The 17,467-nt window shown below is 38.1% G+C and overlaps 1 protein-coding gene across 4 annotated transcripts in view; it reads left to right on the forward strand.

Annotated features, from left to right (window-relative positions):
* Window positions 1-17,467, forward strand: part of LOC149802225 (zinc finger protein 277-like) — an 85,551-nt gene that overhangs the window by 49,304 nt on the left and 18,780 nt on the right. For all 4 annotated transcript variants that reach the window (XM_089956654.1, XM_089956657.1, XM_089956655.1 and 1 more), the window contains exon 9: window positions 16,618-16,703. In XM_089956654.1, coding sequence (XP_089812780.1) covers window positions 16,618-16,703 — 86 coding nt within the window. The remainder of the gene's footprint in view (window positions 1-16,617; window positions 16,704-17,467) is intronic.

Raw genomic sequence — 17,467 nt, forward strand, 5'->3', positions numbered from 1 at the left:
TTTTTCTGCATTTATCGCGTCATTGACAAGATTAATATCAACAAAGATAATATCATTTAGGACCAAAATCTTTTCCTTTCCGCATGGCAAAATAATATTAATATTTTGTCGCCTAGTATTAGCGGGCCTGTAGCATAACGGTACCTGCAACGTGGGAAATTTCTCGCAATGCAGCTTGAATAACATTTCCTGAATAATATCACGAATAATTTTTCTACTAGCAACGATCAGATGATCGGGACGCCACAAATTTAGAAAATCGCTCATTGGAGTCTCGTTGATTATTCTTCTCATGACGTCACACTGAATCTTATTCGGTTGTAATCGAATTAATTTCTTAAATTCGGTTAATAAAATATCTGTCGATCTATAATCAGCGTCGATTTCCTCATAATAATCAACGAAGCTTCTGAGCCATTCGTGAGGAGATTCGCCATCAATCGGATCAGGTTGGCCGTGATCCCCGCACATTATCACAGCGGTATTTTTTCCTTCCAGCCAAGTCAAGATCGATTTTAAAATATCTAAATTCACCGTGCAAATCTCATTAAATATTATGATCTTGTTGATATATTTATCGCCCATATGCACCGAGTCCCATGATCCACCGCTGTATTTGAAATAACTGTGATACGTGCAAGAATTAACGCCGCGCTGCTTTATTTCTCGCGCTAATCTATGTGTCGGAGTCAACACAATCATGTCAGAATTTGCAAATAAATTTATCGCTCGCGTTGTTTTACCACTACCACCAGGCCCATTTAGGTAGACGAATTTGTTGCGTGAAATTGGATCAAATGCAGATGCGGCTGCCGAAGATTCTTCAAATTTACTTTGATGAAATTCATCGCAATCTTCAACATCAGCGTCCTCACAATAATCTAGAATATCCTCGTTTTTTATCCTCCAAGTTCCCCAGGAGCTACCGTCGGTGATTAAATTTTCCAGCCTACACTGATATTTTTTATCGATATAAAACGAATCCGTCGCGACTCTTACCGCGATATCAGAAAATTTATTTATCATCGACAGCAAATTTATACTAACATAAGCGAGCATCGATGATCGTAAATGCGTATATTGCGCTGATTCTCCGTCAAGGTAACTAATCACGGTACCTAACTTTGCTCCATCAATCATAATATTCTCTCTATTACAAAATATTCCTCGTGATACCGTATCGGCGATTATAAAATCCATCTCGGCGTCGTTGATAAATAATCTAGCGTGTCGATGCTTGTGATCAACAGATCCACCTTGAGTAAATTTACCAATTATCTTTCTTCCTATATCTTTCGCGTTGTCACAGTCCGTCAGCAACCACACATCGGTCTGTTTTCTGTAGGATATAATCGCCTCACTCACCGTCAACGACACTAACATCGACGAATCCAGCATATATCTTAACAACACCGTAGGGACCCAGCGACGTTGAGAGAAATGCCTGCCGAACCAAATATAGCAAATTTTATGCAAATTTTCAGCAAACTCGAACGACGTAACACAAGCGAATCCGGTCATGATAAAATCAGGTAACGGTCCGTTAATTGCTACTCTTGTCATCTCGCTGGTAGGATGGCCGAATTTAGCAAAATAATCTGCACGATCGCCATATCCAAGAAAACTTCCAGGATAACACGCGCTCATGTCAACGGAAATCATATCTTCGAAATAATATCTGGTATTCCACAATCCGCCATGGCCGTATTCGATACAACTAAGTTGAATATCAGCGAGAAATTCGTTCCTCGTAGGTTTCCACGAGTTCTTCTCTCTAGCGGCATGAGCGGCAACAGACGGAACTGTAAAGCAATTCGTTAGTAATTGATCGGGATTAGACGAATATTTTACAGCGAGTTTTCTCATCGACTCGTGTAATATCTCATCCCGGTAAATATCACCGCATGTCAAAATAAATTGATCATATCTTTCTTCACTCGAGAATAACCATATCGATATTGGATCAGATGCGCTTAATTTTTTGATAAATCTGAACATAGCATCGGAATTATTATTCTCCGCAGAAAATTCCGCAGATTTACTATCTGTGAGATAAAATTTGACAATACGATCCCGCGGAAATATCATTACCGACTGCGACCACGCATGTGAATTGTGATCGACAATCTCGATTGGTGCTCCTCGAGATCTATACGGCGACGAGTATAATATTTCTCCCGATAACGTTTTCACGGTAATTGGAAATTTAAGTTTTTTACTCAACGCAGCTACGTCGTCCACCGATGCACCATTATCGACAGTCTTCGCCCACGCATTAATTTTATTCAACCTCAACTGGGTCAGACCAGATCCACGTCGAGCGTTTTTCATGTGCTCGATAACACGCTCGGCCACGCAATTTATCATTGGCGATTCTTTCATCGCAGGTAGGTTTTTTACGTCCGGATTGTTATTCAGCCGATAAATTCCATAAACAACTGCACTAGATGGATATGCCCTAGCATAATAAGGACCATCGATTCCCAGTAATAATCCATGCTTAGAGTTTTTATCGAGAACAACGTTTTTCTTACCGCCACGCACAGGATCTCGTTTATCGCGAATAATCCAAGTATCATCAGGCATTTGTGCGATAAATTTTATTCCAAAGATAAATCGCTCTTCTTTGTGTTCGTTTTTTATGTGTTCGATTATTTTCTTAGCTCGCTTCAGGTTCATCGTAGCGTCGATAGAATTCGCTTTCCAAGTCGACCAAGTGTGAACGGCTCCATCATCGAAGAACTCTTTCTTCGCTCGATCAACCTCAGGAATAATATATTCTGCCTCATCAAGATCAAATGTATCCATCGATTATATTTTAGACAAATGTTTAAATTATAATGAGTAAATGCAAATGGATACTAATCGGCTTAACAAAATTCTGTGACAAATCCTGCAGAGGCGATTATTGCGGCGCTCACATACATGCGATTCGGCGTGGCAGTAAAGGACCACAACGTTGCTTAGTTTGCCAAGTTGGCACGCGAGGAAAAACTCGATTGTGTCTGGTTTGTGGAGGAAAAAATTATCGGGAATTGCGGCGATATTACGAAAAAAGATCCTCGTCGGTGATAACCTGCGAAGAAGATTATATTAATCGATTTAAGGCAAATAACGATTTAGACATATAATTATTATATAATGAACTTGAAATCAGCTATTCTAGAATCAGAGATTCTCAAATCAACAATGACATGCGAGTTTAAATCTCATCCAACGATCGAGGGATACGAGGCGTCATCGGATGGTGTTGTCAGAAATACCAGAACGAGGTATCATGTCGGCTATGTTAATAATTCGGGTTATCTTATTTTTACTTTCGGTCCAGAAAAGAAAAGAAATGCATATTACAACCACAGGTTCATATACGAGTGTTTTCATGGACCCATCAAGAATAATTTGGTAATCGACCATATCGACGGAGATAAGCTCAACAACAAACTGTCTAATCTTCGAGCGGTAACTCAGAGTGAAAATTGTAAATTTGGTAACGGCGGCGGTGTACGACGACCAGCTAAGGCTGTTAAATCAATAAATAAAGAAACAAGCGAGGAACTTGCATTTACATCGATGAGGGCCGCTGCAAAATACTTTGGTATTCATATAGCCTCCGTGCGACGTGCAACAGAAAAAATAATCAACGCGACATTTTCTTATCGATTTGGCGAGTGGATCGAGTTTTCTTATATTCCGATAATATCCGAAGAAAATTAATTAAATATTACAAAATTTATATAATGAACGAGAAGAATATAAATAACATCATCGAAGCCATCGAGGATCTGAAAAAAAATGTAAATTTATCCTCAGATTTGGACACAGGTAAAATCCGGTCCGAATTTGAGACGATTGTCCAGGGAAAGCTCGAATATAGGTACACGCTACCGTCAGAATACAAATTTATAAAGAAAATCCAGATTGCGATGTACCAATCGCTTGCGACTGTCAGCGATGATCAAATCGAGGATTTCGTTAAATTATCGACGCTGGTAGAAAAAGTTAGGTCGAGTTTATCAGACGAATATGAATCGAGAAAAATTACAAGCTCGCGCGTCAGGCAGCTAAAAAAGCTGGTCGATGAGAGTAAAATTAGCGTCAAAGATTCTGAAGATTCTTAAGATTTTATCACAAAAAAAAACAAAATTTCAAAAATCTTGAGAATCTTAAGAATCTTCGATTCTAATTCCAATTCTAATTTTATTATTTTTTTTATTTATTTTACTGAAATTGTACAATTTTCTTGTTTCTGACTACCATTTACCCCATCAAATTTACGAAATTATATAATTTACTCAATTTGACGGGTATTTACCCCAGCAGATTCACGAAATTATATAAATTACACAATTTGTTGGGTAAATACCCAACAAAAACATAAAATTACACAAATTTCTTAATTTCAAGAATCTCCGATTTAATTTTTATTATTTTTTTTTATTATTTACTAAATTAATTTATTTACTGAAATTGTACAATTTTCTTAATTTTGACTACCATTTACCCCATCAAAAACATAAAATTATATAAATTACTCAATTTGACGGGTATTTACCCCAACAGATTTACGAAATTATATAAATTACTCAATTTGACGGGTATTTACCCCATCAAAATTAAAAAATCTTACTAATTTTGAAAATTTCCCTGATTTTTATTTATTTCTTTGACCATTTTTCTTTGGCGGAAAGATTTAAGAATCTTAAGAATCTTCGATTTAAGAATCTTCGATTTAAGAATCTTCGATTCTACGATCTCACCAGCAAATTGATACTCAGTGTTTCTCCGCGTATATCAAGCAAATTTCCATTCTGATCCGTCAGTTTGAAATTTATCTTCGATAATAATCGATTGTGACATCGCAGATAAAACGGATTTACTGGCTCTTTTATTATCAAAAAACCCGGAGATGCGCTAGGTGAAAACGAATATAAGATAAATCCCTGCTGTGCCTGCTCTGACACAGACGAATCTACGTTGTAGCTACCTTCAACAACGTCCGCGTGAAGATAAATCGCGATAACCTCAGTTATATTAACGATACCCGGCGAGATATGCCGCCCTTGCCCGGCAGGATCATTATTGTGTTTGAGAATCGATTCTGATTGTATTTTTTTAGTCCACGCGGCATGTAATTTCGGAAATAAATCATCGATGGTATCAGTAACGGATTTTCTCATTTCATCAACGTCATAATCGGGAAATTTGAAATTTGGTAGCGTTTCTTCGGTTAATCCAAATACTCTCATGAATTTTTGTTTTTCTCCTGAATTTTTGATCAACGTGAAGCTGCTAATAGGAAGAACATAATCGGCAATTGATATATCGTCGATTATCGCCCGAATGAACATACCGTGATAATATTCAATATCATTCGCGAGTTGATTTAAAATCTTCACACGTCCGATAATTTCGCTACATGAGCCTGATTTATTTAAGATGCATTCATGAAAGGATTCCCGCAATAAATTTAATTGTAATTTATGTTCTTGAATAAATTCGTCGAGGGTTCTTCTTATCAAGATACCTTCTATGGGAAATATTATCCCGCTAATGTTGGTAGCGTCGAAGACTTTGACATTTGGAGGAATTTTGGGAAGAGGCAACCACACGAGAATTCTTTCGTCCCTGAAAGTAAAAGCGAACATCACCAAGTTAAATTTGTGGCTATTCATGAGATTGATGGCATTGTGGATCAGAGGCTTGTGTTTGATATTTCCGTACCATCCTTCGTCGGTGGTAAAATCTGATTTTTTTGGCTCCGGTAGTTCTGGAGGAGCTTCTTCGTGCCAACCTGGAATAATAAAATCAGATTTTTCTGGTTTTGCCAGAGGTGCGATTTCGGGCCAACCTAGCACTGTCCTAATCGACGACTGGTAAATATCGACGACATATGGCGATTTTACTTCGATTATCGATGATAGCGTTGGTTCGTGTGATAATATTTTTATTCCTGGCGTAGCATCGCCGGTTATATTTGATATCCTACTGGTAAATTCCTTATCTAGTTGCTCAATTTCGTAACTGCCTGTTGGTATGCCAACGACGATCCAATCGGGAGTTCCATCGGGACGGTTTTTATTGGCAAAAACAAGCGAATTATTCGATGATAATCTACCAAATGATTTCGATCTAACATTGGGCCAGCTATTATAGACGCGTAACTGTGACAGCGCAATTTCCTTGACGCTAATTGGTGTTGGAAAATCGATACTAAATTCTGGCCTGGTTGAGCTTGCCGATATCAGCGTCGTTATCAGCGGTGTCGTGTTTGTCACGATTTGGGCTAGTTCCGACATTATTGATATTCATTTGTTCAATCTCGGAGTAGATATTTACCATCACTGAAAATTCGAGATCGGATATAACGCCGTCGTTGAGACTCTCAGAAAGCAACGATGATAATTTCGAATACGCCTCGTTGACCTGGGATAGTTTACTCTTGTATAGGGACAATTTTTCACTCGTGCATGAGAATATTTTTTTTGCGATAATATTAAGAACACCAGCGATTGTTGTTGTCGACGAGATTATTATCGTTGCTGCGATCGGCGCAATTGTTGTTACCGCGGATAAGATTATACCTGCGCCGGCGATTATTGCGCTTACCGCGTACACAGCAACATCGATGGCAACTAATCTGCGCTGATATTTTTTTATTTTTGTTTGATATTCGTCGAGGAGCTTTTTTAGCGAATCCTGCCATGAACGCGCCTGATTGTATCGGTAGTCCGATGCGGTCATTTATTGATTATTTATCCGACCAATTGCGTGTATTCCGGATAAATATTCGAAAATTACTTGACAATCGGACATCATCACGGTTCTAGTTGGTGGTTCTAGCCTAAAAGTTTTCGTTATATTTTTAAATATAGTCATAACAAAAAACCCAGGATAATATTCACGAAAATCATAACCATCGTCTATTGTTACATTGAATTTTGTCATCAAGGAGATAACATATACTCGATATACGCCAGCAATTGGCGAGGTAAAGCTAAATGTGTTATTCTCAGGTGTCCATCTAACATTTTGTATTTTTACCACAAATGGTACATGGCAAGAAATATTTTCTGTTTCTACCTCCGCTGGTATCGAAATACGCGCTAATATTCCAAGATTCATTGACGATATTTTTGTGTTAATATCGCTAATTTTTGTAGATGCATCGAGAAGTTTCGCGTTAATATCCTCGTTAATTTTAAAAATTTCATTTTCAATTTTAGTAAGTTCCTCGTTGATTTTATCGATGAGATCGCCGTGTGATGTTTTATCGACTTTTTGAAGCGCCAATTCACGTACCACGTTAATTTCATCGTTAATTTTGGCAATATCCTCGTTGATTTTTTTCGTTTTCTCGCTGATATCATCGTGCGATGTTTTATCGCTTTTCTGACCCATCGCGGTATTTATCTCGGTGATACCGGCGAGAATATTAGTAATATCTTCGCTGATTTTTCTTACTCTCTCGTTGAGATCATCGTGCGATGCTTGATCGGCTTTTTTCTTTGCTAGTTCGTTTGCTGTGGTGGAGATATTATCGACGGATGTTTTTATATCTTCCTCGATTTTTTACTAAATTTAGCTAGGGTATTGTCGAGTTTTTTAAGGTCGTTATTTAACCTGTTAAATCTTTTTGTCACTCTGTCCTGAAGATCGTCGTGTAATGCTTTATCAGCCTTTAGAAGCAACGTTGCTGATAGCTCATTGTCCTTTTTTTCCACATCAGCGATATTAGCCTTCAGGGGTAACTTCGCTATGATATCGGCGATATCAGCGATGGATTTTGATACCGAATCTGACAGGCTAGTCAATTGATTAATGCGATTGTTATATTCGTCTCGCTTGATTATATCGGTTATTTTCACGTTGCTTGTTTGTAATCTTCCTTCGCGGCTCTGAAAAATAGCAACTTCGCCAGGATCTACCTCTGACAGCGACAGAAGATTATTAATATCATCCCTAGTGGCGAATTTTGATAGATCGACGTCAGTCACTTCTGCTCCCTTCTTCCTGTAGAGAGATCTACCGTAAATGTCAACCATGATATTTATCTACGGCATATTCAAATACAATTTTATGATACGGACCGGATGATTTTGAAATAGCATCGAGGACATTAATTGATTCAGGACCGCATATCGGTGGATCCATTAACGTCTGCGTCGGAAGTGTCGAATACCAAATTGGAATATTTAACTTTGAAACGTAATTGATAAATTCTTTCGGTGGAGCTAATCCGTACGAGTCAAAATAAACGACTTCGCGAGGATTAATCGCGTAGGCGACACAATGTGTGCCAGGGCCAGTATTTGAATCGAGATTTATTATTCCCGTCTCGGTGAAATTTGGTTTTTCTGGTAGCTGATCCCGCATAAATACGCCTCTAAAAAATTTTATTTTTTTTTTCTTTGCTTCGTTGAATAATTCTAAATTTGAATAGGCCGTGCTAATCTTAGGCCGGATCCGTACGGGGGGTGTCTTAGGTAAAGGCCACTTCCCTTTTTTTTACCATATCGCCCTCCCATTACTTTGTGTGCTAGTTTGTCGCCTACAGCTCCCGCCGCACCTAATCCTATCGCTTTTGCAATTGCCGGAAGAGCCCCAGATAATAATCCAGGAATAGCAGCTAGGAAAGGAAAAATTCCGCCCGTTTTGACCATATCTCCGATGGCACCTATACTAAGATTCACATGAACGCCGGAATTTGCTGATTTGGCTTTGGTGAAACGTTCACGTTGATTCTTAGTTAGCGACAGTTTGTTAGGCCCGCCCTGAATTTGATCGTTTTTCAGGGTTAATTTCACACCGCATCGCTTTGCTGTTGCTGCTTGGAGTTTTTTCATCTGACCGGGGGTCAGAGTTACGCTGACGTGTTCGTATGGCATATTAATAATCGTTTAATCTAAATTTAGAAATCTTCGATTTTGTTACATTTTCTCGACAGGAGCGTCGATGACTCTCATTCTGCCACTGATGCCTTCCAATATCATTGTTCTATCGCTGAGAATCACCGCGAATGCCCTTGCTGGTCCAGCTGTGTTAATTCTGGCTTTGAAATGGATATCAACGACGGATTGTTTTACCAAATCGAGATGTTCCAGGGAAAAGTAGTAGATAGGATAGTGAGTATTAAAATCCAGCTGTGATATTTGCAATCCCGTATCAATATTTTGATCGCGACCCATGAAACTTAGCAAGCGATGATATGCGCGGGCCGTAGAATAATTTTCAAAATCAATTGATATTTCCTCGGATGGTTCTTGTTGGCCGTTTATTCTCAGTGATACGTTTGTTGCTGCGAATTTATCGAATATCATGTGACTGTGATTTTGATCATATCTATTTGCGTTTTGAAGAACAACAAAGATATGTCTAGGCGCCGAGATGCCTTGCTGTGACGCAATTCGCCAGGTAAATATTCCGTTGATATTAACGTCGATAGAGTCGGTCATGGTTGTCAGCCAGGACATAACGGACTTACCACCTTGATTCATAAATGATAATAATTTTTCTTCCTCAAGCATCGATGGGACTATCGCTGGCATCCACAAGGTAAATTTGTCAAGGACCACCTTACCGACATTAACATCATCCGCGCTTATTTCTCGCCAGATGGCTCTGTTATTGCCTTCGGTGTCTCGAATAAAAACGACTGTGTGTTTTGCTCCGTAAATAACTTTCCTGAAATGCCTGCAAAATCCAAAAATATGCGATAGCGGAATTGCACAAGAAAATTTTCGTTCATCTACACTTAGCATATGTTTTCGCGTGGCAAATCCGAGGTTGTATTCAATTATGGTGCCAAGCATTATATCGACGTTGGTGGCGTTGGCATCATTAGCGGCATTTCTCGGCCTACCGATATCATATGGAAGATGATCGGCTTCATCGGAGTTATCCTTGGCAAACATCATACTAGGACCGGCTGACCTGGTAAAATCATCCGAGTATCTGGCTAGGCCTATAATCGTCGTTGCTATATCAACGTTGTCCGTAATTGATTCAATTTCTCTTCCGTCAATCATGTAAGTGGCACTCTTGAATAAAGCCATGATACCGTTGTTGACAAATCCGACTTTAAAATCTCTTTCATAGTTGGTATCGTTTGTCCTAATAATTTTACCAACAACTTCGATATACGCCTCAGATGGAAGAAAATATCTCGTTGTATCGTGAACCTGAATTTCCAAGCGACCAATCGTATTTGGTGTCACTGTGTCGTACGAAAAATACTGGAAATCTCGCACGGATGTGTCTCTACCTACAGGCTCGTCCATGTCGAACACTTCGTTTGACACTTGTGCGAACATTTATTAATAAGAATTTCATCTAAAACGAAGACCACTACCCGAAATAAAACTTGTATTTGCAACTTCCTTTGCGAGATTTGTGTTAGCAACTTCCTGTGCTAGGTTATTTATTTTTTTATTTGCTGTGTCGTTTATGGCTTTACTGATTTCGGGGGGCATTTCGCTGGTGCTAGGTAATTTGACGGGTTGTTTTTTACGTATTAAATTTGATATTCTACCTCTGACAAAATCGAAGCCTTTAGTTGCCAAATTACCAATACCAGAGATGACAGTCTCGCCAATCTTTCCTATTGCTTTTGACGCGAATTGCTTAACTGTGGGTCCGATTTTAGGGACTACTCGCGTAACGAGACTTTTGACGATGTCACCGAGTCCATTGCCGTGAATATATTTGTATACAGGCAATCGAGAGTTAACTATGCGGACCTGTCTGGGTCTGCGCTGATGTTTGTGAACAATCATGTTATTTCAATTGTGTTGTTTTGATCGATGAGTTCGTCAACGAGCTCTTTGTAAATGTAGGAGTCGATGACGCCACCGCGGAATAATCGCTGACAAATATCTGAGGCCTCGTTGATTATTTCATGAGAGTTATTTCCGGCTCGTTTTCCTCCGATTAATATTTCAAGGCGAGATACATCGTTGACAACACTATCGGGACAAATGGTATATCCTCTTCCTGTTTTTGGTTCTGGAGATGAATCATCACCGAACAATATTTCTAATACGTCTTTCTCTTCCTCCGGTTTTTCTTTTTCTTCTATTTTTTCTAGAAATTTTTGGTAACCCGGATCATCAATCTTGATGGCTTTTTTCTTTGGAGCAAAATACACTGCCGGAATCCATTCATCTTTGGTATATCTATCAGAATGTCTGGGAAGCAAATATTTTCCTCTATCTTCGAAACCAAATTTAGCAGCGTTAATTAAATTATCCTCGCTCTCACTGAGATATTTAATAGCATCTTCGGTAAAATGTACATAAGGTATCGTAATTTTTTTAGTTTCGGATTTTTTCCCTGTGGGAGAAAGTACCTGGGATGTATCGGCGGATATTTGTTTTGGTCTTGCCCCCAATTCCTGCGGTTGTGGTCTCTCTGTCAATTTTCCTGTATTAAATTCACGCCTCGCATCTGCGGCTTTCATAAAACGAGAATAAATAGGATCCGATTTCCTCGCCTGGGGTAAATTAACTTTAGCTCGGTATATATTATTATACCAAGTTTCTCGTGATTTAATTTTTTTCAATCCGTCATCTGTTAAAAAGACCCTCCTGTTGTCAAAAGAATCTTTCGCAAACATGGCAAGTTCATCAATATTACTAAGTTTCTCAAATTGTTTCGTCAATGTGCTCCAACCACCATCAGTAAATTTTTCTTTTATTACATCTCGAGGTTCTCTTTCCTGACTTTCTTCCCCTTCTTCTTCTACTTGCTGTGGTTGTTCTTGTGGCGCTTGTGCTTGTACTTGCTGCAATTGTTCTTGCCGCGCTTGTGCTTGTGCTTGGCGAATTTGGTCCAGTCTATCTGGCACTATTCGAGTGTGTCCCTCAATGTCTCTCAACACAGGAAGAATTCCGCGTTTTTTGATGTCCGGATCTTTTACATCACCAAATAAGACTCGCTCGGTTGTTTCGGTAACTGGCCTTAATAATTGTGATGATAAATCGGTAAGATTCAATTTCGCATCTTCGTAATCACGAACTTTTTTCTTGAATAATTCTTTTGCCGGGATAAGTTTCTTTACTGCCGCTAATTGTTCTCGCGCTAATCTGGCAGAATGAGGCTCTCCAACTGTGCTAGTTTTCTGACTCATATTATTTTCAAGTATATTATTTTAATGCGACGTAAAATTGGCCAAAGCAGCCCCCGATAATTTATTTTCCTGTCTCGGACGCTATGTTTTGGTATACACACCCGATGCATCCGGTCTGAAATGTACGAAAATTAGCTCCGTAGAAGGCGTTATTTTTGATTTCTGAGGCTTCTACGGAGAAAGTTCTCATAGGAAGGTTTATTTTGGCTGTTCGCAATGGTCTGTTCAACTTCCCTGCTGCTAGATGATGTCCACTATCAACTTCTGAAACACCAGACACAGCCATGACTAGATGATGTCCACTGTCAACTTTTTGAAGCACCAGATACAACCATGACTAGATGATGTCCACTATCAACTTCTGAAACACCAGACACAGCCACGACCAGATGATGTCCACTATCAACTTCTGAAACACCAGACACAGCCATGACCAGATGATGTCCACTATCAACTTCTGAAACACCAGATACAGCCATGACCAGATGATGTCCACTATCAACTTCTGAAACACCAGATACAGCCATGACCAGATGAATGTCCACTATCAACTTCTGAAACACCAGACACAGCCATGACCAGATGATGTCCACTATCAACTTTTTGAAGCACCAGATACAGCCATGACTAGATGATGTCCACTATCAACTTTTTGAAGCACCAGATACAGCTGTATATACACTGCTAAATGTTTTCATGAAAATTTGGAAGATTGTTAACTTCCAACAGCCTTGTCAAGAAGCAGTAGTGATACCAGTACCTAAACCGGGAAAAGATCTAGCTGTCCCTTCCAACTATTGTCTCACAGTATTAACAAGATGCATCTGCAAAACTACGGAACATATGATAAATGATGGAATGATCTTGTATCTTGAATCTAGCAAAGTATGGTCAGAAATTTAGTATAGATTCAGATATCAGAAAAGCACAATAGACCATCCTGTCAGACTTGAAGCAGTTATTAGAGAAACTTCCATAAGGACAAATAGACATCATCTTCTGTGACTTGGAGAAAGTTTCGGACACCAGACGGAAGTATGGCAGATTGGATGACCTATTCAACCTAGGTCTTAAAAGTCCACCTACCTAACTTTGTCTCCATTTTTTTAAAGATATAAACATTTTGAGTTACTGTAGATTACAACCTTTCTAAAAGCTATCACCAGGAGCTGACTTTGCTTCTGGGCGGCATATTTTCTGTCACTGATTTCAATATGAAAATTAAAAGCCTAGTGAAATGCATTAATCCAGAAACTGACTTCATGTATAGTATGTTGACAACTTTTTGATCTGCTATACCAGTAGACCAATGCATATGCATACCACTGAAAATGAGCTACAGATGAACATCAATAAAGTTCAGAAATGGGGCGAAGAAAACAGGTTCAGATTTTTATCATAAAAACTATGCATTTCTGCTGATTACATAGTATTCATGATGACCCAAGCTCGGTCTTGAAAGTTGCCAAATTTGTAGGACTTATTGTAAACTAACTTTCTTCTACATATTAGATACCACAGTGACAAATGTCAATAAGGCCCCTATTTAATACAAGGCATGGCAAACAGATTGGGTAGTAGATCTTCTTCTGGTTTTACATATTTTTAGAAAAATCAAAACTTGCCTGCGGCTAATGTTTGTCTTGATCAGCTTGTAAATCTTACCAGCAGGTGCTTGATTTGAGGCACAATCAGGGACTTTGACTCTGTCTGGGTGCATTTAGAACTTCCCCTTCAAGAAGCCTCTATGTTGAGGCAAATGAACCATTGCTGTATCGCAGACGAGTGAAACTGACTTTTCAGTATGCTACCATTGCAACGATCTTCTGATCTATCAAACCTCACACATGATGTAGTGCTTAGGCCCAAAATACCAAATCATATTGGTTAGGAACCAAACATCATTCCAGTTTGGCACACAAATTTGTCTTCATTCAGAAAGAGAAAATACTGGTAAATTCTTTATTTCCAAATTTCCATTGTGATTATCAAAACCAACCAAAATAATATTTGACCTTTATGAATTAGAAAAGTCCTCAACAAATCTCCTTTTTCAGAGAAAGTTAAATGAAATCAGAGCCTCCTGTTGTAGTAAGTCTTTGTATTCAGATAGTTCGAAAGATGGAGCTGTCAATGCATCACTCTCTGGCACCATCTCGATCCATTTACCAAATAAAACTACAAATTTTACTGCAGAAATTATTGTCATATGTAAAGCTTTGAGCAAGATTGGAACCTCTCAGAAAACAAATTTCATCGTGATTTTGGATTCCCCTTCCACAATGAAAATCCTGCAAAAATTTAATCAGACAACTCTGTAATATCCCAGATATTACAGAAACATGCTTTCCAATAATCGGGGGAAAAATATTATGTGCTTTTGGCTGCCTATAAAGTTAATGAAAGGGCAGATAATGCAGCCAAAGGTACCCTACAGTCACCAATTTCTGAATGGAAGATTCTGTATACTGACTTTGTATATTCTATAAACCAGCAAGTTCATAATACTTTGCAAAATGTGTAGAATGAAAGTGCCAAATTTTCTTTAAGACCAACAGGCCTACTATTGGAGAGTGGCATCCCTCAAGTAGAACAAATCAGAGACATGAAATGGTATCCGATATATGTGTCATGTATCAGACACAAATACCTAATTCATGCATATCTCCTGAAACGTGAACCTCAGCTGGAATGCATACCATGCCAGGGTCCACGGACATTGAAACACATTCTTATTAGGTATTTCAATTTCAGCGTTGTGAAACAGAAGTATTTGATTGTGAATAGCATAAAGAAACGGTATGAGGATATACCGTACATGAAAATCTATGATTTTTTTTTAAAGGGAATATGGTTTATGCAACACGTTTTAATTCTTAAGGATTTTACATGTTACCTTAAACTGATATTGCATACATTTTACAGAATTTTTACATCTGTACATTTTTTTTCTTTTTGTAGTTAATGTTTACATTTATTTGGAAGGGTTGTGCATTTTATTTGCACATTTTTTTAAACTTTACCTTTTGTTGCCACTAACTAGCCACTTTTGTGCTGAGGTGCTGTAAAGTACTATTACATACGTCATTTGATGTACAGCTTTTACTTCATATCATGACAGGATTCAGTATGTAAATAAGTTTTAACAAAAATATATCTGTTAATTTGTGTAAAACATTCCTAGGATCAAAGTGATATTGTTTCCTACTGGTACATACATCTATAAGAAAATGTAGATAAATCCATCATTACATACTGTGTGGGTATATGTATGTTATGCTTTGGCAGGGCATACAGTGGCTAAGAAATTGTACAGAGGATTACAAACTTGATTTGGTGTTTGTTTAAATAAAATGTTACTACTCAAAAGTTTTGTTAACAAACATGCATTTCTAAAGTAAATGTTGTAGTTAAAAAAAAATTTTATCAGCATTATCAGTAAATCAATCTGATGTGTTATGTATGATTTGCACTATAGTTAGTTCTCATTAACTTAAGCTTTTTTCTAACAGTGCCTCATGCGATATGAAAATCAGGCATATTTTAAGAAAAGTATTGGCTGAAATATCTTACTGAACAGTTCTATTAAGCAGATTTAGAAATGTATAATTTTTAAGGAACATGTAGTTCCTGCGTCACTAATAGCCTTGTTCTTTGACATTTACTGATTTAGTAAATGTGTACAAGCAGTAAATTAAACTTAGCCATTTACATGTATTACTACAACTCTAGGGTCTTAAAATAAGTAACAGAACAGAATGAAAACCAGCAAGTTTTATAAAATTCAACAAATAATTTATTTTCCTAGAATACTAAGTGAAAAGGTAAAAAAAAAGAACTTAACATATTGAGAGTTAAATCACAAATAATCCTTAAGTTAGAAATTCTAGGATTATTTGGAATTTAATTCTCAATACCTTAATTTCTTTTAAGGGGATACCATCGATCTGTCCATCCATCTCTTAACTGCATCATCTCCTGAATTCCTGGGTAAAATTCACTAACTTTGTAGTAAAGGGTTGTCATTCTTGCTGCTACTCTTGGGGTCCATGGAAGGGGGTCAGATGTCAGATACACATTTGACATAATCTCCAATCAGACTTGATATATGCAGTCATAGCAAGAAGATGCCTCATTAGTGCAGTGCATTTTGCATTATGATCCCCTAGGCCACTGTTTGTGTGGTGAGTATGGGGAACAGGGATATGGAATCAGTAGAGGAGGAATTGACATATGAAATAAAAAAATGAGTGGTTTTGTGATGGTGAGCCATTGCAGTTGCTCTAGAGTTGATGTTGTGTTATGCATCAGTAATTCTGATACTGTTTGCAAGAATGAACAAATAGGCATCAGTAATTCTGACTGGTTGAAATATGAACAAGTAGGCATTAATAAATCTGATATTGGTTGAAAGGAGCAACAAGTACAACCATTTGAAAGCAGCTTCTGCAGCGTTTTGAATTCTTAATATGATGTGTTTTTTTACCCAACAGGAAATTGGGAAAAACTGGGAAGCAATACAGTCTCAGAAGGACATCGCAGAAGACACAGATGATACGGACCATACAGAGTCAGAAGAGTTAGTATTGGAACATGATTAGATGTGGATCATCATTCTGACTGTGGGAATTAGACTGCTGTGGCCTTTCTGCCATAGCATTGTAGCAGTGACATTATGTAAATTATGCCACAGAATTGTTACAAGTGTAATAATATCAATATAAATGACATTACATACACGACATCATATGATACACACGATCTTTTTTTCCCCATTAGCAGGATGGGGTTATCTTGCTCATAGTAGATTTTTGTATATTTTTTGTTCATTTGGATTGGGCTGTATTCTGTGTGAAAAATATTTTGCATTATTGGGACTGAAGGTAGGTGAACCATATCAGATGCCTATTCAGGTTTTGTTTTGTTTTGTTTTGTGTGATTTAATGCCATTTTTCAGCATATGGTGGCCAGTATATTTGGTGGAGAAAGAACGACTGACCTACAAGAATCTAGCAACAAGCTTTCTCACATATGAACATTAGTTGAGTAGAGCTCATGTGGATCAGACCGATGTTGACAGAGATGATATGTGTGAATGATCTGTTAAGGCAAGCATCTTAGACCACTCAGCCACCCAGGGACCACTACTCTGGTTAGAAATTTCCACCATGGTTGACACTCAGCCACCCTGGGACCACTACTCTGGTTAGGAATTTCCACCATGGTTGACACTCAGCCACCCTGGGACCACTACTCTGGTTAGGAATTTCCACCATATATACATATACAGTGGAACTCCACTATAATGCGATAATTGGGGTCCACAAAATTGGATCTCGTTAA

Source organism: Sinohyriopsis cumingii, chromosome 4 (genome assembly GCF_028554795.1).
Source record: "Sinohyriopsis cumingii isolate HCF-2022 chromosome 4, ASM2855479v2, whole genome shotgun sequence".
NCBI lineage: Eukaryota > Metazoa > Mollusca > Bivalvia > Unionida > Unionidae > Sinohyriopsis > Sinohyriopsis cumingii.